This window comes from Papio anubis, chromosome 11, assembly GCF_008728515.1.
Source record: "Papio anubis isolate 15944 chromosome 11, Panubis1.0, whole genome shotgun sequence".
NCBI lineage: Eukaryota > Metazoa > Chordata > Mammalia > Primates > Cercopithecidae > Papio > Papio anubis.
In genome coordinates this window covers 121,215,116-121,237,561 of record NC_044986.1, presented here as the reverse complement: position 1 = coordinate 121,237,561, position 22,446 = coordinate 121,215,116, and the positions used below count along the sequence as shown (strand labels likewise).

General features: G+C 47.8%; 1 protein-coding gene across 4 annotated transcripts; it reads left to right on the top strand.

Annotated features, from left to right (window-relative positions):
• Positions 1-1,331: 1,331 nt before the first annotated feature.
• Positions 1,332-21,714, top strand: AKR1E2 (aldo-keto reductase family 1 member E2). 4 transcript variants are annotated; one of them, XM_031652554.1, is made up of 10 exons: positions 1,332-1,510; positions 5,805-5,972; positions 8,411-8,527; positions 10,729-10,863; positions 12,505-12,627; positions 14,751-14,848; positions 16,805-16,877; positions 17,441-17,524; positions 20,796-20,878; positions 21,140-21,714. In XM_031652554.1, the coding sequence occupies exons 1-10, from the start codon at positions 1,472-1,474 to the stop codon at positions 21,180-21,182; spliced, it is 963 nt and encodes a 320-aa protein (XP_031508414.1). In that variant the 5' UTR covers positions 1,332-1,471; the 3' UTR covers positions 21,183-21,714. The 4 variants fall into 4 exon arrangements, with proteins under 4 accessions (XP_031508414.1, XP_031508416.1, XP_031508413.1 ...); XM_031652553.1 differs by lacking the exon at positions 1,332-1,510 and adding an exon at positions 1,762-2,006; XM_031652556.1 differs by lacking the exon at positions 8,411-8,527 and having other exon boundaries at positions 1,441-1,510.
• Positions 21,715-22,446: the final 732 nt, after the last annotated feature.

Genomic DNA, 22,446 nt, shown 5'->3' with positions numbered 1-22,446 from the left:
ACAAGCACCTGCTTTATTTTACTATAGCACCTGCTCTTTTTTTTTCTCATGCATTTGCTTTTACGCTCTGTCCATCCATTCCTCCAAACGGTGAGCTCCTGAGGGCAGGGCCCATGCAGGTCATTTTCAGCACTGCACCCTGGTCTAACTTGCCCCTTGCACAGGTGAGTGCTCCAGGCACAGTTTCTGAATGAATAAATGAGAGTATCCAAGAGCCCCCTTCCCACCTGTGAGGAGCTCACATTGTGGGGATGGATGCTACTCACAGGAGATGCAAGTTGGGTGGGAGGCAGGGGGACCCTGGGAGTTTCTCTGGCTGCAGCTGCCCCACTGAGCAGAATGGGCACCGCCTCCCCTGATGGCCAGCACTGGAACTGCAGACCCAGGCAAGGAACCCAGAAACAAAGCCGTCACCTGGGTGTGGGTGTCCTCAAGGCAGTAAGACTCTCAGGGCTGAGGGGGGCAATGAAGGGGAGCTGTAAACTCCAGGAGAGATGAGAGGGGTGTCGGAAGGTTCTCTTGACCCCTCTTTCCCTCCACTGGCCCCGCAGGAACGCAGGCCACTCATAATGGGGGTGTCCAGTCCACTCCATCCACTTCCAAATGGGAGCCCGAGGCTGCAAGCACGGACACCCCACTCCACATGCAGGGAGGCCTCCCCTGCACCACCCAGGACCCCCGCTGTCCTGCAAGCCCAGCTGCTCTGGGCCAGGAAGGACCCCAGGGAGTGGAAGGCCTTTTCCAAGGGCACGGTGGGTCCCTGACGGGGAACCAAAGCCAGGCACGCTTCTCCCAGGCTGGGGGCCTCAGGGCACCTGAGAATGGCCATCCTTGGTACAAGGGGGTGGGGCCCCACTCCCGCGCGCCCTGTGGCTCAGGGGACGCAGGACTCTGCACCCTGACCCTAGAGCTTGCCCTAGGATGGCCCGGCCATGGAGACGCCCTGGAACGGTGAGGACTCTCTGCCCATCAGCCTGGCACCTCTGCCCTACCCTCAGTCGCGTGTGCACTCTGTGCGAGGGAGAAGGCAACCAGGACGTCACGCCTACGGGAGCGGCAATGCCAGCCAATTGGAAAACCTTCCCCGCGCCTGCGTGGCTCTGCAAGCCAATCGAAAACTCCGTCGTGCATGCCGCCAGCCAATCAGGATGTCCAGAGCGCGGCGCTTCCAGCCATTTGAGACTCCCGCTGGCTCTGTGGCTCCAGCCAATCAGGATGCCCGTCCTTGATAAAACCAGCCAGTCAGCGTGCCGGCCGCGCAACAGCAGCAGCCAGTCAGGAAGCCCAGCGTTCACGCTTCCAACCATTGTCGGACTGTCAACCGCCACCAGGCGCTTCCAGCCAATCGCAGCCGCCCGTCGCCAGCGCGGCGGTAACTGGCGCGGCGTCTGTGGGTAGTCGCGTGCGGAGCTGCGGAGCGGCGGGGCGGCGGGGCGGCGGGGCGGCGGGGCGGCGGGCGGCGGCGGCGGCCATGGGAGATATCCCCGCCGTGGGCCTCAGCTGCTGGAAGGTGACGCGGACGCGGCAGGGAGGCGCGCCGAACCTAGGGGAGCGCGGGACTTGGGGGCGCCCGACGGGGCCCAGGCCGGGGCCGGGGAGAAGTGCGGCGGCCTCCCCTCCGCCTGGCCGGCGCCCGCCCACCGCCCACACGTGGCCCGGCCCGGCCTTTCCTAAAACCGAGTCGGTGATGCCCGCGGAGGCGCTCTCCGCGCAAGCGGGGACTGCGGCAGCCACGCCTCAGACTCGGGGGCTGCAGCCGCGGCGTTGGGCGGAGCTGCTCGGTGGAGAGGCCGAGCCCCTGTAGTCACTCAGAGCTGGAGCGGGGATGCAGAGTGGAGGCCTTGGCGGCGCTGGACTCAGCCTGAGCAGGGAACCTCGAAGCCTCCTCTCCAGTCATGAGAGAAAGAAAAGTTGGGGCCCGGCGCGGGGTGCGGGCTTGGAATCCCAGCCCTTTGGGAGGCCGAGGCAGTAGGATCGCCAGAGCTCAGGAGTTCAAGACCAGCCAGGTCAACATGGCGAAACCCTGTGTCTACCAAAAATGAACAAATCGACTGGGCTTGGCGGGGTGCGCGGCTGTGGTCCCAGCTACTCAGGAGGCTGAGGTGGGAGGATCACTGGAGCCCAGGAAGTCGAGGCTGCAGTGAGCTTTGATGGCGCCACTGCACTCCAGCCTGGGGCACAGAGCCAGACCTTGCTGGGGGGAAAAAAAAAAAAAAGGAAAATTGGAATTGCTGATTAGGCTTTAAAGGAAACTTTGGGACCTCATGTTCCTCCCTGTTTAGAAGTAGCCCGCCCTGATGCCTGAGAAAAAGGACGTATTATCGCTCTGTGCATTTATGGGGGGCACTGCAATGTTTTGAGACGTGTGTACAATTGCAGCGTGGTTAAATCAAGCTAATTAACATATCCATCACTTCTCTCAGCTATTATTGTTTGTGGTGAGATGTTTGAAATGTCTTATTTTGAAATACACGTGTAGTAAATTATTGTTGACCGTTGGCATCCTAGTGTGCAGTAAGTCTTAAAAGCTGTGTCTCCTGTGTATTTGAAACTTTGTACCGTTTGATGAGCAACTCTCCATTCCCTCCTTCCTCACCTCCCCCAGCCCCAGCCTCTTATAACCACCATTCTATTCTATGACCTTTCTCTACTTTGAACTCAATTCCTGCCAGTGATTTGAGACAGCACTAAAAAGCGTTTAAAATTTCACCTTTTTTTTTTTTAAAAGCTAAACTTCATTGTTGATAAAAGCTATAAGAAGTCACATAGGAAGTTAGTTACTGAGGAGTCAGAATGTTCAAGTTCTGCTCATGAAAATATTATTTAAATTATTTCTCCTACCTGCTTACCAACTCTTAGAGGCTAGGAGTGTCATTCTGTTCATATTGGTTCTCAGCATCTAGTAAAGGACGTGCATCTGGCAGCCATTCATTCAGGAAGCACTTGATGGATTAAACCGTTGAGTCTCTTGCTTCCCTTTACTTATGCAACAATTTGGTGCAGGAGTCCAGACTTCTGTGCACACAGGATAAGGAAAAATTAGTGAAAACTGTGCTTAAGCGGTCAAAATATTCTATTTCTTTCTTGGACTACAGGTGCATCAAATTGGATTAATCATAATCACTCATCACTGGTCTATGCAAAGGCTTATTTTTACTTGGCTATTTTTAATAGTGAATGAACATCACAGATCTACCAGTTATCTGTTGCCCCAGAAATGCTGCATCAATGGCCAAACACCAGACCTTGGTGGTGTACAGCAGCAAGTGTGTACCTCCTGCATGGGAGGTCAGGAGAGCAGCTCTGTGGACCTTAGATGGGCTCCTTCACTTGGGAGTTGGCTGGTCTCAGTTGGGATGGTTGGGGCTACCCCACTTGGCTCCACACACCTCCTGTCCTCATGCGGCTAGTCAGGGAGTGTTCTCAAGATGATGACTGAAGCACAAGAGAGCAAGGGGAGCCGTGAGATGTCTGGAGACCTCAGCCTGGGCTCTTCATTATTAGGGGCCATTTGATCCATCTGTGTGCCTGATCGGCGCTGTCTTAATTACTACAGTTCCTTGATGAGCCCTCATACCTAGTAGGGCAGGTCACCTCTCTCTGCTCTTGTAGATTTACAGTGTACAATTTGATGAGTTTTGACAGATGCGTGTACCTGGGTCCTGGCTTTTTATTTTGGCACCTTACTCTCCACTGTAGGTTTTAGAACTAGCTTATAAGTTTCCGTGGAAAACTTTATTGGGGTTTTGATTGGAACTACATTAAATCCATCGACCAACTTGGAGATAACTGACATCTTTGTAATATTAAATCTAACTTTTCTACAAGCATGATATTCTTCTCTGTTAATAAATTGTCCTAAATATGATTCATTTCTAACATATTTTCATATGGTTGTATAGTTTTTCCTGAGGAGAATATATGTCTTTTGTTGGAATTATTCTTGGGTTCTTGATAGTGTGTTATACTACTGGAAATTATATTTCTCTGAAATTACGTTTTCTACCTGTTTCACCTGCTATATTCATTACACTTCCAGCCACTTTACTAAACTGTACAATTATTTCTGTTAATTTGCCTTACATTTGTTTGAATTTCCTACACAAATGATCAAATCATCAGCAAATAATGGTAGTTTACTTTCCTTTTTTTCCAGTCTTTAAGCTTAAAATTGCTGCTTCTTAGTTGTTTAGGTGCTTCTGGAAAGCACCTCCAGCGCAGTGGCTGTTCTTGTTTTGTACCTGATTTTAAAGGATGTAGGATGGGTTTTTTTTTTTTAATATTGATACTCTGTCAGATTAATTTTTTTCCCCAACTTACTGGGAGTTTAGATTTTGAATCTAAACTGGTATTGAATCTTAACAAATATTGATTGAGATGACTTTTGTTTTTGTATTTTAATCTGTTAATATTGATGAATTACAGATTTTCTAATAAGAAACCATCCTTAAATGTCTGAGATATACTCAACATGGGTATGGTATATTATCTTTTCATAAATATTGTTGCATCCAATTTGCTTTTGTTTTACTTAGGAATTTTGCTACGGTATTCACGAATAAGATGAATGTGTAACTTTTAATATTTTTGTCTGATTTTGATTTCAAGGTTATGCTGGTTTTGTAGAATGAGTTGAAATAAGTCCATCTTTTTCTGTTGTTTGCAAGTTTGTGTTAAACTGAGATGATTTCTTGAACATTTTATGAAACTTTGGTGGTTTTCTCTTTTTTTCAAATTACTTCCTTTCTCTAATAATTATGTAACTATTCAACCTTTATTCTTGAGTTAAATTTTTCTAGGAATTTTCCCATTTTATATCATTTTTCCAAATTATTGACATATCGTTATTGGTAATATTTTCTTTTAAGTCCATTTTATCTGCATGTTTTACTTTCTATTCATGTCAGTTTTTTGAAAAGTTGGCCTCTTCATCAACCTGACCAGAAGTCTGTTTATTTTACTGAAGTTTTTCCCAGAACTGCCATCTGGTTTTGTTGATCTTCTCTGTTACATCTTTGTTTCTATTTTATTGATGTTATTCTTAATCATATTTTTATGTTTCCATTCAATTTCTTGAGTTCTTTTTCTAACTTAAGATGGATACTTGGTTCATTAGCTTTCAACCACTCTGAATCTGTTGCTTAAAATGAAGATAATTATGCTGCTTTAACTCCTAGGATTACCGTGAAGCTCCAATGAGAAAGTGCTTTGTGAACTATAAAGCCCTTGTCAGTCTTCAGTTTAATGTCATTGCAAGCCCGCCCACCCCCATGGTCTTCCCTAGTTCTAGTTCCTTCCCTTGCCTGAGCTTCATTTAGAGTGACTCTTCTCTTTTCTGAACTGCCTTATGGCTTATAGCATCATACATTCATCTGGGTTTGTTATATGCTTCTTTTTGAATGGATACCTTCCTGTGAGTCTACACCTCAACCTTTATTATTGGACGCTGTGGTATCTGAGTGTACAGGATGAACCTTAAGCCTCTTTGCATCTCAGTTATTATTCATTCTACACTTTTTTATTGCTTTGATCATTCAGAAAGCACACCATGTAGCTCAGTTTTCTGCAGACACTAAAAATAACCTATAGTTTTTTTCCTAAAGTATGTAAAGGAATTGGAACTTAGATTATTCATAAATTACTTCATAACTCTGACATTACCTGTTTTTAGACTGATTACACTAGTACCAAATTAGTGACTTAATTTTGTGTGTATTATGTGGTCCACGTGCTTGGGTGAAAGGGGAGATTTGTGTTGGGTTCCTCTGACTGTGGGAAGACACTTTGTTTTGTTGGTTTTGCAGGCTTCTCCGGGGAAAGTGACTGAGGCAGTGAAAGTAGCCATTGACGCAGGGTACCGGCACTTCAACTGTGCTTACTTTTACCACAACGAGAAGGAGGTTGGAGCAGGGATCCGTTGCAAGATCAAGGAAGGAGCCGTAAGACGGGAGGATCTGTTCATTGCCAGTAAGGTAGGGCTTCTCTGTGCAAGGCTGGCAGAGCTTGGGTAATGCTACATCTCGGGAGGGCTTTCTACTTTCTTTATGGGAGTTGATGACTTTGTTTCATACTTGAATCAGAATAAACAAGAATATTCACAGCTTCATGAGCATGCTGAATTATATTGTGTGCAGGTTGGTTTCATATTATTTACTTGGTCATTCAGGTAGTGGTACACAGATACCCCCAATTAACAATACATTATCAAAATTGATTTAGTAAGGGCACTTTGGCTACACTGGTGAGTAGGACAAAGTCCTAGCCCTCGTGAAGTCTGTTTACACAGCGATTCCTAAATTCAGAATCACTGGGGTGATTGTTAAATGCAGATTCCAAATTCTACCGCACGTCTGCTGAAGGAGAAACTCTGGGTGTGGAGGGAGCAGCTTGAGCGCAGGCATAAGGCAGGAAGCAGCATGGCAGGTGCAGGGATTTGTAAGAAGCTTGGTGCATTAGTCCATTCTCACGCTGCTGTTAGAACATACCTGGGACTGGGTAGTTTATAAAGAAAAAGAGGTTTAATGGACTCACAGTTTCACTTGGCTGGGGAGGCCTCACAATCATGACAAAAGGCGAAAGAGGAACAAAGGCACGTCTTACATGGTGGCAGACAAGAGAACGTGTAGAGGGGAACTGCCCTTTATACCATCAGGTCTCATGAGAGTTATTCACTATCACCAGAACAGCACAGGAAAAACCTGCCCCCATGATTCAGTTACCTCCCAGTGGGTGCCTCCTATGACAGGTAGGGATTATGGGAGCTACAATTCAAGATGACATTTGGCTGGAGACACAGCCAAACCAAATCACTTGGTCTCTCTGGACCACATGATGTCAGGTTGCAGGAGTAATGAGAAGTGAGGCTGAGTGGCGGATGGGCTGGGCCATTGAAGTTCAGCTGTGCCCTGTCAGTAGCTGTGCTTTTTCCTAGAGACAGGAGCCCTGTCTGGTTTTTAAGTAGGGCAGCTTGTATCATATGTGAGTGCAACTTGTGTTGTGTATAGGATATTTTAGTAGGTGAAAGGAGCTTGCATTTGAGGCAGAGGCAGGAGGCCAGGTAGGAGACATTAACAGCAGTGCAGGTGGAAGATGGTGAAGGCCTGCACTGGCACAGTGGGTGAAGGAGGGAGAAGAGGAAATGGATGTGGAGGGTAGTTGGGAGGCAGGCCCTGTGGAAGACGCAGAGTGGACTACGATAGTGGAGAATTCAAGAATTCCTTTGCTTTTGATTTGGAAGCGGAATGTTAAGACCATGAGTATTAGGGATTTCATGACTCAGGCTCACAGCTTCATTATTTATAAAATGAGACTTTGGATTTGAGAATTTCCTGAGTAACTTCCCAGCTAAAATTTCATACCTCAGGATTCGATGTTGTTTCTATAGTTGAATTGCCTTCTGTTTTACTTTATGGAAGTTAATGTTCTTCAGTCACCATTGCTATCTGCGCTAGAGCAGAGGGTGGTAAGAGAGCAGCCTTGGTGTGTGTTTGGCCAAGCGGCGAGAATATCTTCTGAATAGTCCAGGTAGGGAAGTGAGCAACTGGAGATTTCTGAGGCTCGCCCTGCAATGTGGAGCAAGTTGCTTCTGTGTGGATCATAGTCAGCAGTGGAAATATGTTCATTATTTTGGAAATTTGGAAAAGTTATAGAAATGTAGTTAGAAATAAATAAATCACACATATACACACCACATAGAGACAACTGTGATTAACAGTGGAATACATTTACTTCCAGCGTTCATTTTTTTATTTTTCTGAAGATACTATGCTCGTTTGTTTCCATTTATTTGATTGCCCTTTCTTTTACTTTCATTTAACTTATCATTTTTGTTTTTTCCTTGCTGTGACAGAGCCTTCAGGTTAGCTTATGTCACAGTCAGTAAAAGTATAATGAGGGGAAAATCACAAGTTTTTCTGCTTAATGGGATTGTGGAAGGAAATAGCTAAAAGAAGTAAGGCAGTGTGAGTTAACTCACCGATAGGCTAACCCACATGGTTACAGTGCCTTAGGAGCAGAGAACCCTTAATGCGGAGTCTGTGTAAGTGAGAAACACAAGACAGAGACTTCTGATTTTTCATCATGTCTTTTCTGCCTGCAGGAATTTCACTTTCGTTTTTGTTTTTGGTCCCAAGGGATCCAAATAACCATCAAATATTTCTTGGATTCCTGAGCTTCCCTTGAGGAGGAGTCAGGCAGAAGGAGTTCAGCTTTGGGGCCTCTCCCTGCAGGTGTCCTGGAACTCTTCTGAGGATAATGTCCCTGTCCTCCCGTCAGAACCTGCCATGTTGTATTTGTGGTCATCTCAACTCGCCTATTTTGGGTCCAAGACAGTAGCTTTGTGGGGCTATAGAACGGGTGCCATGCTGGCTCTGGGTGGGCATGTGTGACACTGGTCCCCTTTCCTTTGTAGCTGTGGTGCACCTGCCACAAGAAGTCCTTAGTGAAAACAGCATGCAGAAGGAGTCTAAAGGCCTTGAAGCTGAACTATTTGGACCTCTACCTCATACACTGGCCCATGGGTTTCAAGGTACCATTCAGTAGGTAGTTCATTCTGCGGTTTGCAGGACCTTCCTCCCCGTGGTTACACCCTGTCTTGCGGTGGGGAGAGCATGTACCAGCAATCAGGGCCAGGGTTCCCAGGCCGCACCTGCCACATGCTAGCTGTGGCATTTGGGCAGTCCTCTTGATATCTCTGGGCCTCAGTTAAGGAGAGGCTTGGCTTGACCTCTGAGGCCCCCACAGGTCTGTCGTTTAAGCCAGTCACTTTTTTTCCAAGCCAAGAGAGCAGCAGGTTTTCTTCCCTTAGGTTTTTAGGTGAAAGCAGCGATCAGATGAGGAAATACTGCTGCTCAGAGAAAGTTCCCAGTGAATTCCTAGGCCTTGTCTGTGCTTGCAGGTTCTGTTCTCTTTGGAGAGTAAATGCTGTTTTGCAATATGAGAGATAATTGCTTGTTCACCTGCAGCAGGGTCCGGTGGGTTATGATGGTAGTTGACTTTTCCACTTGATTTTATTCTCTTAATTGCTTCACAGTGTTTCTGGAGCACGCATCTGAGCCATGGCTCTGCCACTAAGCTACCCTAGTCTAGCCATGCGGCTTCCCTACTCTAGGCAACCTGCTTCTGTCTCACACAGGTCCTGGCCAGGATGTCCCTGCACATTTGCCCCGGGCTGTGATGACAGCCTGCCTGGGCAAGGGCCTGGTCACACAGTTGACACCTGTGAAATAGAGAAGTCCTTCCAGGGATGTTCTTCCTACAATGGAATGGGTGCCTGCTGCTCAGGAGTCTTTTACATGCCAACCTGTGAGAAGTTCTCTTGATGCTGCCACACTGTTGGCTACTGTTTTAGAGTAAAATAACAAAAAACACTTCATTCCTTGCACAGCTTTACTTAACTAAGGCTTTGTATCTAGTTTCCATAAATGATGTGGGCAGCTGTCCATTAGTCACACTGACTAAGAGTGGAAGATAGCCAGAGGGCAAATAGCCAGAGGGCAAAACCAGAGTGATGTCTATGTCTTTGAAATTCGCTGCATGCAGAAAATCATAATTAAAACAATGGCTATAGCTATGTTACACTCAATGCCAGCCAGCATTGTTTTAATTATGTACCCAGAACTATTTTAGGTGCTTTACACATATTAATTCATTTAATTCTCATGACAGTTCTACAAAGTTGACACTATTAACATCCCTTTTGGAGAGATGATAAAACTAAGACACAGAACGTTGAAGGTTTAAGTTAGATTATTGGAGCCCAGAAGTATATGCTCAGGTCAGACATTTGTTACACTTTGCTTGCCTTCATCCTTTAGCAGATTCGTGTCTTTGGATTTCTGGGTGGTAGAAAAGGAAGAGGTCTCAGATCACCCAGCAAATTACAGAGGAGGATAATGCAGCATCGTCAGCATGTCTTCTGGCCAGTAGGAACTGCTAGGCCTTGTGTGATGCTGGACAATTAGATCAGAGTCCGAGTATGAGTCCCGGGCTGCAATTTTGTGGAGGCTTGGATAAATGTCAACAGGGGATGTGGCTTTAAAGCGAGACTGTTCATTACTTCAGCTCATCATGGAAAATGCCTCTTGCATGTGGACCAGGCTGGAACATGTGACATTCTTCCACTGTTGCTTAGGAGTGTGATTAGGTGTCATTAAATATGACATTCACCCTTAACACGCCATGTGGAGTGCATGAGGGAGGTAGCTGGACTGTACATCAGTGCTGCTCTGAAGGGTGACTTTAGGTTCTCGCCCTTTCAAGGTGTCTCTCTCTGCCCCTACCTGCTGTGTACCTTTGTATACTCATTCCTCACCTGTCATCATCATGGGGATTCTAAGAAAAGAAGACAAGACCCTAACAGTGGAGGTAGGAGAGGGTTGACTGGGCCCTATAAGACATGAAGAAAATGCATTCCTCATGCATTCTTTACCCGAAATTAGTAAACTGTTTTCTGGAGGCGATGGGAGAGGACAGCCTTGCATCAGTGAGGATATGGGGTCTTCCTTTCCCATCATGTGAGAGATGGACAGTGAACATCAGGCTGGCAGAGGCTTTGCCAGCCATCCAGTCCATCAGCCACTGGTCTTTTCTTAGAAAGGTGAAGACTGGGCCTGGTCACATGGCCAGGCTGGGGTTGCTTAGTGACAGGGCCGTGGCTTGGATGCAGGTCTCCTGACACATGTTTGTTTGTTTGTGTTTTTTACACATCTCAACTGTCCTTCTTCACAGCCTCCTCATCCAGAATGGATCATGAGCTGCAGTGAACTTTCCTTTTGCCTCTCACATCCTGGAGTGCACGACTTGCCTCTGGACGAGAGTGACATGGTCATCCCTGGTGACACGGACTTCCTGGACACATGGGAGGTGAGCTGAGCCATACCACCAGGCAGCCTCATCCTGTGTGGGTCTCCACCCAGAATGCAGTGAGCCCCGAGCTACTTGTATTCAAAGACATCAAGGTTGTCTACCTGAGATGTGGGGTTTGCAGAACAAACAAGGAACCAATACCCGAAGAACTCAGAGACCTCAGTGACTTTCTTGTTACCTTTGATTTGGTGTAGTGCAGCCCTCTTGATACATTATTTAAGGGGTAGCTCATTATAGACCTCACATTTTTTCTCAAATATTTATTTTTTGATTAAAAAACCGTATTTCTTTCAGAAAATGCAGGAGAGTTCTTCTGTATTAAACTAACATCAAAAAATTTATTTTCCCGGTACCCAGCAGTTACCACTGTTAATGTTTTAAGTTTCTTTTTCTCTCAAGCATTTCAGAGTGATGAAGTTGGCAGCGTGGAAGCTCAGGCTGGGGAGGTGAGACCAGTGTTGGGGAAGGTTACCAAGTGTCAGCCCGTTTCCAGAGTTGAGACCAAAAACAGCCCTTTACTGCAGGGGCTTGCAGTAAAGTCTTGAGCAGGAAATTAAGGAGATGGTGGTTCCTGGAAGTTGACCCACAGGCTGGCGTGGGTCTCAGACTTGGGCTCCAGCATGGCTGACAGAGCACGTGTGGTCTTATGGTCTTGCTAACCAGCATGTGGGATGGGACGTCACATTTGAGGCCCAAGAAGAAAGTAAGCTTAAGCTTAAGCATGCTGAGGTTAGGACAGAGCTTGCTGGGTGAAGCTCTCCAGGAAGGAGGCCAGAGGGAACCCTCGAACAGGGAGGAGTCCCAGGCTAGGCTCTCCCGATCAGTAGAAGACAAAGACTGCCCTAAGGTATCTGCAATGTCAGGACCAAGGCCCATGGGCCTCAACCCTTTCTGTCACACTGTTTTATGTCCTAAAAGATCTGGGTTAAACTCTAGGGTGCTCATGTAGCACCAGCGAGGTTCCGGTAATTGTTGCAGAGTTGAGGCAGTAACTGACTGCTGCGTGTTGGCCCATTGGTCACTCAGGACTTGCTGCTGACTATGGACCCTGGCACGAAGCCATGCTCTTCCTGAAGCTCAGGGGCAGCCTGGCTTGCCGGTCAGTAACCAGCTCAGAGCTTTAGGTTGCTCTGCCCAAAAGTTCCTTAAAATAGTAAGTGGAGAAGGTGGGATAGGAGAATGATGATGCATCTGTGTGCTTAAGAAGGTCAGTGTCTCAGTGGAAAGAAAGGTGAACAAATAAAATCCGCAGCAGACATGCTGGCCAGACATCAGGAGGAATAGGAACAAGAAGAGCTCACACGTGTCGAGTGCTGGACGCCAGCCTTAGATGACGCATTCTGTGATTCCACATAACCCCTAAACATCCCCGTGGCACAGGTAGTGTCGCCCTGTCCTGAAGCTGAGAAAACTGGGGCCAAGTGAGGCCATGCAACTTGCCCAGCATCCCCTAGCCAGGAAAGATGGGACTGGAATCAGACCTTGAGTGCAGAAATGCTTTTGAAGCTTCAAGTAAAATATTATAAAAATATTGGGTGCAACCAGTTTTAGAATACCATACAGAACTGCTGAGGGACATAGATTGTCAGTGCAGTAGACAGAAGCTTCACACCCAGTGGAGTCATTGTTCTGTTATAGGCCATGGAGGACCTGGTGATCACCGGGCTAGTGAAGAACATCGGAGTGTCAAACTTCAACCATGAGCAACTTGAGAGGCTTTTGAATAAGCCTGGGTTGAGGTTCAAGCCAGTAACCAACCAGGTAAGCCGATGGAAGCATCAGAGAGTTTAACCTGTGTGGCTGGTCCCCCAGCTGCCACTTCTATAGGGCTCTTCTGGAAATGGGAGGATGGGTGAAGCACAAAACAGGCCTATTCCCCTCTGGCAGCACTCAGAATGGTGACTAAAGGCAGCAGCTAGCCAAGTGGCTTTCTTGAAGGTGCGTCTGGGTAGGTGGTACTGTTGGCAGGCAGGGCATGAGCTGGCACTTGGCCCTCCATGTGCGGTACAGGCAGGTCACCAGGTGTGCTCAGAAGTGGTTAGGGTCCTGGCAGGGGCCTCACCCTCATTCGGGAGCATGGACCTCCCCTCCGTCTCTTCCCAGCCTGCAGCCTGCAGCAAGAAAGAGTGGATGACCAGATGGCTTCACGCCAGGCTCACAGGCTGCTGAAGCTGACGCAGGCACTTCGTTTTTTAATGCAGAGAAAAGACTTGTGGGGAAAGAACTACTGTATTTTCTAGACTAGCTTTGTATGTTCAAAGATCATTTATACGGTACTTAAGCTTTTTATTGAAGAGTAGAAGTGCACATGTGAAAATGGAACTGTATACATTCTCATAAACTGAGCATAGCTCTGGGACCAGCGTCCAGCTCAGTAAACAGCACATCCAGTGCCCCTGTAACCCCTGCCGAGCACAGCATTGTTCCCATTCCCAGCAGCTGGGATTCACTTCAGAACTTTACACAGATAAAATAATGATGTGGTATAAACCCCTCTGTGCTCGCCTCTTTCACACAGCGCTGTGTTTGTATGCATGTGATTGTAGATAGTGCTGTCTTACTTCTTGTGGTATTCTGTTTTGTGAATTAACCACAATTGAGTTATCCATTCTGCTGTTAATGAGTACTTGGACAGTTTCCAGTTTGGGACTATTAAGAATAGAGCATCACATACTATTTTTTAAAATAAATAACGCTTTTAAAAAAAGTTCTATACAGAATAGATACACAAAAGTGTGCGAATCATAAAAGGCATACATAACTTGATGAATTTTTGCAAGTGAACAAACTCAAGTATTCAGCACCCAGAACAAGGAAAAGGCCCTCAGCCGTTCAGTAGCTCCCCTGGGTCCTGTTGTGGCCGCCACTGTGAAGAGCAGCCTGGCTTCTGACCCAGCTTCTGATGTAGTTTAACTTTGCCTTGTATACAATCCTATGTACGTAAGTTTTTATATATGTTTATACGGATAGTAGCTTCCGTTTTGTGTCCGTATTTTTAGTTGTTCAGCACTTTAAATACCTGGGAATGATTATGGCATAGTCTGAGCAGACAAGGTGGAGTGGAGGGTCTGCTTTCTGATAGGATGATGGACACCCGGGAACACAGGATTCAGAAGGCTCTAGAAGGGCTGGCATCTCTTGGAGGCTTTCCAAAGAGGCTGATCTTGATGAGTGTGGCATGTTCCTGAGAGCAAAAGCACTATTCATAGTTCTCTGTAATTTACACTAAATATTTATTTTAAATATCCGTATAACCTGGAATTATATATGAGAGTTTGGAGAACGTGCAAGAGACAGTGATCCTGCTCTCTAGCTTCTTAAAATGATCATTCAAGTCACCGGTAGCAGGTGTTTGTCACATGTAGTTCCTCAATTTGATTCATTCACTCAGTGGATGTATTTTTAGCACTCCTACGTGTCTACGTTGTTCTTAGTGTTGGCGAGACATATGTGAACAAAACAAATTCAAACAAAAATCTCTATCTTCATGAGGCTTAGATCTTGGTGACCACAGAAAGACAATAAGCAAATAGTAAAAGTGATAGTGATAGGTGCTGTAGAGGAAAATATAGGCCTGGGGAGATGGGAGCTATGGAGTGTTATAGTCTTCACCTGAGTGCTCCGGGAAGGCCCCACAGAGCAGGTGGTATTGGAACATTCAGATGATGTAGGCGTCCCCAAGGCCATGGACTCAGAGACCATGATAGCTGCTGGCCTCTTGGAGATTGCTCTGTCCAGCCTCCTCACAGAAGAAACACTTATGCGTGGAGCTGGCCCCCATGGGTACTCAGTGACAGCCAAGACTTTGACGCAGGTCTTCTCTTGTAGAGCTTTTCTTGAACACCAGTGGTCTGAATTTTATGTAAGCTGTGATTCTGTTATAGATTGAGTGCCACCCATATCTTACTCAGAAGAATCTGATCAGTTTTTGCCAATCCAGAGGTGTGTCCGTGACTGCTTACCGTCCTCTTGGTGGCTCGTGGTAAGGATACATCAATGGTGTGTTAGTCAGAGTCCGACTGGGAAATAGGTGCCACCTTCTCATTTCCTTGGGATGATTGAGGGAGGATTTAACGGAGATTTTGACAGGGTGTGGGGGGATGGGACCACAGGGGGCTGTCCACACCTCTCAAGCCTGGGGTTGAAGACATGGCTTATTATTGGAAGCCAGGGAGTGGCTGTGAGTGGACTACCCTGGGAGGGGCAGGACCTCTTCAGGGACATAAACCAGCCTGGAGTGACCTCTTTGCTGAGTTCCCCACCAGGGCGTCAGTCCCCTTCTGATCTCCTGACAAGGATACTCCCCAGGTCTCTCCGTGGTTGGATGAGGCGCAGCCTGCTGTCATCCTTACCCAGGCCCTGCAGCTGTTCTGTGCTCCCTCGATCAGCTAAGGGACCTCCAGCCATTCAGCCACCTTAACCAGAAGCTTGGAAATCATCCGTCCCCACATCCCTAGTCCAATCCAGCACCAAAGTCTGTTGATTATTCTGCCAGGAGAAGTTGGACTTTGTGTCATGATTTCATTTCTGCCATCACTGTCACTGCCTTAGTTAAGTAGAATTCCCAAGGTCCTTAGAGGAGCCCCTCGGCTCCCTCCCTGGCCCACTCTATTCCAACCCATTGCTCCCAGAGGAAGCTGAAAGGAGCTGTCTCTTTCCTTTCCTGTGATCGTATCACTTTCCTGGGAAAAATTATTCAGGTCTTGGTGTGGCCTGTGAGATGCAGCCAGCCTGACCTCTGCCCGCCTCTGGCCTCATTCGTCCCTGTCCCTGTGAACATCCTGGGCTTCAGCCACATGAAGCTGTTATGGGGTCCTTGGATAGAACATGTTTTCTCACCTCTGTGCCTTTGCAAATACAGTTCTCTTTACCCACAAATCTTTTTTTTTTTTTAATCTGGCAAACTCCAGTTTCTAATTTAAGGTTCAGTCCAGTCCAGCATCATCTCCTCCAGGGGGCCCTCCTGACTCCTCCTTTATGTTTCTTACACAGCCCCTGTCACATTGTCTTGTGATTTTCTTCTCAGTCTCTTCCACTAGTCAAAGCAACCAGCGTGCAGGTATCTTATGTATTCTTCTCTTCCCAGCTCCTAGCTCAGCACCTGGGAAACATTGGGAACCCCCAAAAGGCTGAGATTACTTGACTTTTATCACCTGTGTGTTTTCCTTGTGAAGTGGGGCATGTGTGTTTGAACTTGGTACCAGCTGGAAAGTCCCTAGAAGGCTGGGTCCGTTCCATAGCTGAGCTTTGGGGTAGAGGGTCCTCTGATGGAGTGAGTCAGGGAGCTCTCAGACTGACTGGGGCGGGCCACTGTGCACTCTGGTTCCTTCAGGAGACCTTGAGGATAATAATAGCACAATGCCTGAAACACGGTGATGGCTCAGTACACGCTTGTTGAAAAAATGAATCCTTAGAGTTCTCAGGGCCCACCCGAGCCTGAACAGAGGATGCATAGAGACTCTATGATCATCTTCAAAACCACTTTTAAAGGTTCCACATGTTCACAGTATTCACTTTTTAGTGGTATTTTGGGTGAACTTTTCTGAAAGTATCATCATCAACAAATACCGATTTGCAGCGCTGTGCCAGGGCATACAGTAGAAGCTGAGAAGTCAGAGAGCCCTGAGAGTTAGGGGGCGTCAAAGCTTGAGAGCCCACTGGCTGCGTGCGCTGACATGGCCACCTGGTTGAGGAAAAGCACAAAATACACATGAGAAGTGATGTTATGTAGCCCTGTTCACCGAAGTGTTAGCAGTGGTTATCTCCAGACTAGAAATGTGGGGTGATGTGCTTTTCTGCATTTAAAAATTTCCTATGGTCAGCATGTGTCATGATCAGAAAATAAATCTTTCATTTTGGACAAAGATTTCTTCTTTCTAAAGAAAGGGACATCCATGTTGGATCTCCTGGCTCACCCCCCTGTGCTGTGTCTCTCTAGTGAAGGGGTTGACCTGATAGATGACCCTGTGATCCAGAGGATTGCAAAGGAACACAGCAAGTCTCCTGCTCAGGTACTGAGGGAGGGCTGTTCCGAGCCAGGTGGGGTTCTCTGACGGCTTCACATCCTTGCGGAGTCCTGGGGCTTGGCAGGTCCCAGGAAGGGATTGGCTCACCCAGGTGAGTCTATGACTCATTAGACCCTCCCAGCGTTGAGCAGAAGTTGGTCTGCAGCCCCATTCCCAGTCACTCAAGCCATGTACTCTTGTCTCCAAGCCTGTCTAGACTCAGAGGAAGAGCTTCCAGGCCTCCCTCTGCCCCACCACTTGCATGCATGGTTAGTATGAGATGGAACAGAAAAGTTATTTAGTCTAGTCTTCTTTGTTCTAACATCTAGTGGGAGGGCTGGGCGCATGTTAAGGAATTCTCATTAAGCAGATTCTGTTGACCTCCTCCTTGGGCTGATGGCTGTCATTACCAACATATTGACAGAGCTGCTCAGTAAATGCCAGTAACAGTAACTGCTGTCATTGACTCTTGGACTCTTACTGCACCATAAAACTCACGGTGTTAGCAAATAACTTAGACTACGTGGGATTTCCCTTTGTGTGATAGTAGACTTTTTGTTTCCTTGCAGATCTTGATCCGATTTCAAATCCAGAGGAATGTGATAGTGATCCCCGGATCTATCACCCCAAGTCACATTAAAGAGAATATCCAGGTAGGTGTTTTCCGTCTTTTATTTAGAGGGTTTCAGATCATGTGTTAGATGGGAAGGGATGACTGCTGTAGGACACAGCCTCAGGATCACGGGGCTTGATGCAGCAGGGGCCTCTGCCTCTGCACTGCGAGTGTTGGTGGTTGACCTTTCACTCAGCGATCCAAGGACCCAGGCTCCTTCATCTTAGGGCCCTCTCTCCCCTAGGGTGTTGGTGTCTTCTCCATCCAGCCCAAGATGAGGAAGGAGGGAAGAGCATGTTATTGGAAAGATTTGTATGGGCAAGGCTTGAGCATGTGCATCAGTCACATGGCTGCGCTGGCCCGCAGGGGAGGCTGGGTGTCTCCTAAGCATGTGCTCAGGAGAAAGGGGAGGCAGTTGGTGGACAAGGTGCCACCTTCTGTCGCGTGGAGGTGTGCCCACGTGGCCTGAGGGCACTGCTTTGAGTTGTGTGGGAAGGCTCTGGTCCTGACTCCTGTCTAGTGACTTCCGAGAGGCAGGAGTGAAGACTGGTGTGTGAAATCTATTTTTGGAGCTATGTGAAGGAACTATGTGTGGTTTCAACCCTGACGACATAGTCTATAACCCAGTCAGGGTCATGGACTTGGGATTCCCACAGGCCCACTCACAATTTAACTGCTGCATAACCTCTCTAAGCCTTCGTTTCTTCATTAGAGCACCCTCTGATAGGATCACTGTGAGGGTGAAATGTAATGATATAGTGAAGGGGTGGCATAGTGCCTGGCTTATGGAAGTACCTGATGCTCTTAGCTGCCAGTCACCCCCAGTCACGGATGTCACCCGTAACGATCTCACAGGCAATGACAGGCATTGGTGGCAGCCCACAGCCATTGATCATGTCGGCACAGGTGTGTGTAAGCCTGGGGCCAGCTGCACAGCTGCATTTCCATAGACAGCATGTGCCCAGGAGTGTCCCTCTGGGTGTCCGAGCTGCCTGTGAGCTCCACGAGGCACTGCTGCATCCTCAGGGCTCTGTTTGGTTGTGCCAAGCAAGCATTGCCACCGGGGTTTATTGACTGACCCATCTGTAGCAGTGCCTGTGCCCTCAGTCTCACTGTGCATGCCAAGCTGGCTGCAGGTGGGCAGAGCCCTGCCATTGACAGGAGAGACAGGCCACCCACGATGGGAGGACCAGGGGATGGGCAGGCTCCTCAGGGTGTCCACAGCGCTCTTCCTGCTGGGCCCTTGTCCAGTTCACCTGCTCCCCGCATGCACTTCTCTTCTTTCTCAGGCATCCTGCTCTTTGAATAGCCCAGAGCAGCTCTGGGTGACCAGCCAACCTTAAACCTGAAAAGTATGGATTTGGCTGAGCTGTAAACTCAGTTCTTTCCAATGGCTATTGACAGGCCTCTTGGAATGAGGCTGCAGGTCTCTTGTAGTGGTTAGAATTGAGCATTGCTGACTGACTGGCATCTGCTCCACATGGGGGCCTGGTCTAAGGTGCCCTCTGTGCCCTGCAGGGCAGCTAGGATTGCCCCTGGGAGGACATAGGCTGGGGATGATTATCTGACCCTCCCATGGGAGGAACCACTGAGTGAGCAATTCAGCAGGTGGCAGGGGGCCGCATCTGCCCCAGTTCTGCCCTCGTGGCTCTTAATGCCTGGGATGGGATCCCCATGGCCTAGTGGCAGTGAATGTGAAACAGGGACCTCAGACCCAGCTGAGATGTTCCCATTCCTCTATTAGGTCTGCTACACACTGAGGGGAAATGCCATCCCCAGGCAGTGAGACAGGACCAGGCTGACATGAGACCTGAGGGCCAAAGCAGAAGTGACAAAGCAAAGCTAAGGGCTGAGCACAGAGAGCAGCAGCGGGTTAGGAGGGGCTGGAAGAAGTGCTCATGCTGTCAGGAGGTGGTGGGAGCTGGGGGAAGAAGAAAGACACCCAGTGGCGCAGGCACAGGGCTCCCAGTGCAGGGTGCTGCCCTGGCCGGCCTCCTGTGGCCCCAGTGCCTCTCAGAACTGCTGCTGCAAGGCTGCCCACCCTTTATAGGGACTCTTCTAGAACTGCTCACGATTCCCTTTAAACCCAAGAATCCCCCTACCCCAGCCCCGGCACTCCCCACTCCCTCCAGATGACACGCTGAGGCTACTTTCTCCTGGCCTCAGAAGTGAGAGGCTCTTGTGGGGGAGAGGCTGGGGTTCTCCAGGTCCTTGCATTGGAATCACTCAGTGCACCCCTCCTCCTACCGCAAGACAGCCACTCTGCCAGGCCAGGGTAGGCGCTGATGTTGTAGCCATGGGTCCTATTCCTCAGTGTGTGGGGACAACAAAAGGGGAGGGACGGGCAGAAAAGAATACTGTTTTCAAGGAAGAAAAATGGATCACTCAGAAAACTTACTCTGTGATATGGTACTGTTAGAGTTCATAGTCCCAGGGCCAAGTGGGTCCTTAGTTGGCAGGTGTATGGAACAAATGGTTTTGTTGGGTTTTTGAGAGGTAGCAGAGTCAGTGGGAAAAATTCTGTGCCTTTTTTTTTTTTTTTTTTTTGAGATAGAGTTTCACTCTGTCATCCAAGCTGGAGTACAGTGGTAGTGTGATCTCGGCTCACTGCAACCTCCACCTCCTGGGTTCAAGCGGTTCTCCTGCCGCAGCCTCCTGAGTAGCTGGGACTAGAGACACACGCCACGTCATCCGGCTCATTTTTTTATTTTCAGTACAGATGGAGTTTCACCATATTGGCCAGGCTGGCCTCCAACTCCTGACCTTGTGATCCGCCCATCTCGGCCTCCAAGTGCTGGGATTGGAGTGAGCCACCGCACCCAGCCGCCATACCTTTTAACTCTTCCCACGTGTCCTTTATTCCACTAAGATGAGTGCAGTGTATATTTCCATCTTTCCAAGGCTTCCTAAATGTAGCCAAGGCCAAGCCAGCACCAGTCACATGATCAAAAGGGCGTTTGGGGAATCCAGGCTGCGATTCAGGGAAGTTCCAAGTGTCTGATGAAGTGTTTGTTCCACATCCGTGTGTCCCTTGCAGGCCTAGCACAGTCACAGTGCCATGTAGGCAACATGCGCTCCATGAAATGTGAATTAAAATTAACAGGTCTAGCACAGTGCCATGTAGGTAACATGCGCTCCATGAAATGTGAATTAAAGTTAACAGGTCTAGCACAGTGCCATGTAGGTAACATGCGCTCCATGAAATGTGAATTAAAATTAACAGGCCTAGCACAGTGCCATGTAGGCAACATGCGCTCCATGAAATGTGAGTTAAAGTTGAGTGTTCTACAAACGTTGTGTTTTGGTTCCAGGTGTTTGATTTTGAGTTAACACAGCACGATATGGATAACATCCTCAGCCTCGACAGGAATCTCCGACTGGCCACATTCCCCATGTAAATATGACTCCTTCTTTTAAAAATAGAGGGAAGAATATACAGATTGGATGATTGGTGTCTGAATAGGTATTTATCATACACATTTTAAATTAATTAAACCTTCTCATTGTAATTCTTTTCCTGTTTGAAGGTGGGCCACTGAATGAAGCTAATTTCACTCACTGGGGAGTTTAAAAGTGTATAACTGTATCATTTAAAATGTTTCTCTTAAAAAATAATCACTCGTTTCTATTTTTGATTTGTTTTTCTGTTTTTCAGAACTAAAAATCACAAAGACTATCCTTTCCACATAGAATACTGAGGACAGCTTCCCATTCCTTGTTTCTGCTCAGCCCAGATGCACCAACACCATTGGTGATGTTGACCCTTCTCTGTCATCACAGCGCCAGGGCAGCTGTGCCTGGGATGGGAGCCACACAGTCAGGGGGGCTGCAAGAGCCGCCTTCTCTGACACATCTGGAGAATTGAGTGTGTTCTAAGTGAAGGCAATGGGGTTTCTCCAAGACAGCCTGTGTGGCCTCTACTCTGAAAAAAGACACTGATGATTGATCAATGAAATTTGCCTTCACATTTTAAGAACACTTTATCTTATGGAATTATTGAAGCCATCTGCAGAGCTGAGGAAACAGTATAATGTGTCTCTGCCCCATTGCCCAGCTCCACCAATTGTGCCCCAGGCCAGCCCGCGTCACCTTCACTTCCTTCTCTGCCCTGCCAATGACCCCCAGGTTGTTCTAAAGCAGAGTCCTTCCCTTCCCCCAGTGGGAAGTGAAATGGGGTAAGTCTGGGACACTGTCAGAGTTCAATAAAGAGGCTTTTTTCTTCCTTAAAAATCTGAATTTTAGTTTCTTTTTTTTTTTTTTTTGGAGACAGTCTCACTATGTCGCCCAGGCTGGAGTATAGTCAAGTGATCTCGGCTCACTGCAACCTCCGCCTCCTGGGCTTAAGTGATCCTCCTGCCTCAGCCTCCCAAGTAGCTGGTTAATTCCTAAATACTAGTTTTTAATATGGTCTTCTGATAAGTCAGATTATACCTGGGGAACCCCCATAGCAGATATGAAACACAGTTCACTTCCTCACATCCGCTCATTCAGCCTGTTTAGATTCATGTATCAGAAGGAGGCCCTGCAGAGCATGGTGTTCATGCCCAGGTGTTGGTAGAGGGTATGGTTTAATGGACTTCGTGTGATCCAGACGCTGTGATCCCTGTCCTTGCTGTCTGCTCAGCGAATCTGGCCTAGCTCCTGTACCCTGGGATTCACATGAATCTCCAGGGATATAACTTCTCAACTCATAGGCCCTTGGCTGCTATTCAAAATGAGTTAAGCCAGAAGGAAATTGATGTCTGCTCCATGGTCTCTTCCCACTTCCTGCGTTCCCCACATCAGCCTCCATACGAGCCTCTCATTTCCTCCTCATATCAGGGAAGATATGGAGGTGTTGCCCAGTGGCTGAAGGGGACTATTTGGGGACAGTACCCTCCACATCACTTCCCATTTTCACTTTATCACAGGCAGGCCAGCTGAGTCAGATATGTGGGTTCTGCAGATAAAAGCTGTGCCTTT

Bases quoted from the DNA above. Each gene is read 5' to 3' on its own strand.
- AKR1E2 (XM_031652553.1), top strand. From the start codon at position 1,896: ATGAGAGAAAGAAAAGTTGGGGCCCGGCGCGGGGTGCGGGCTTGGAAT. The intron at 12,628-14,750 runs GTAAGCCGATGG...ATTCTGTTATAG, and splicing joins TCAAGCCAGTAACCAACCAG to ATTGAGTGCCACCCATATCT. The intron at 17,525-20,795 runs GTAGGTGTTTTC...TTTTGGTTCCAG, and splicing joins ACATTAAAGAGAATATCCAG to GTGTTTGATTTTGAGTTAAC.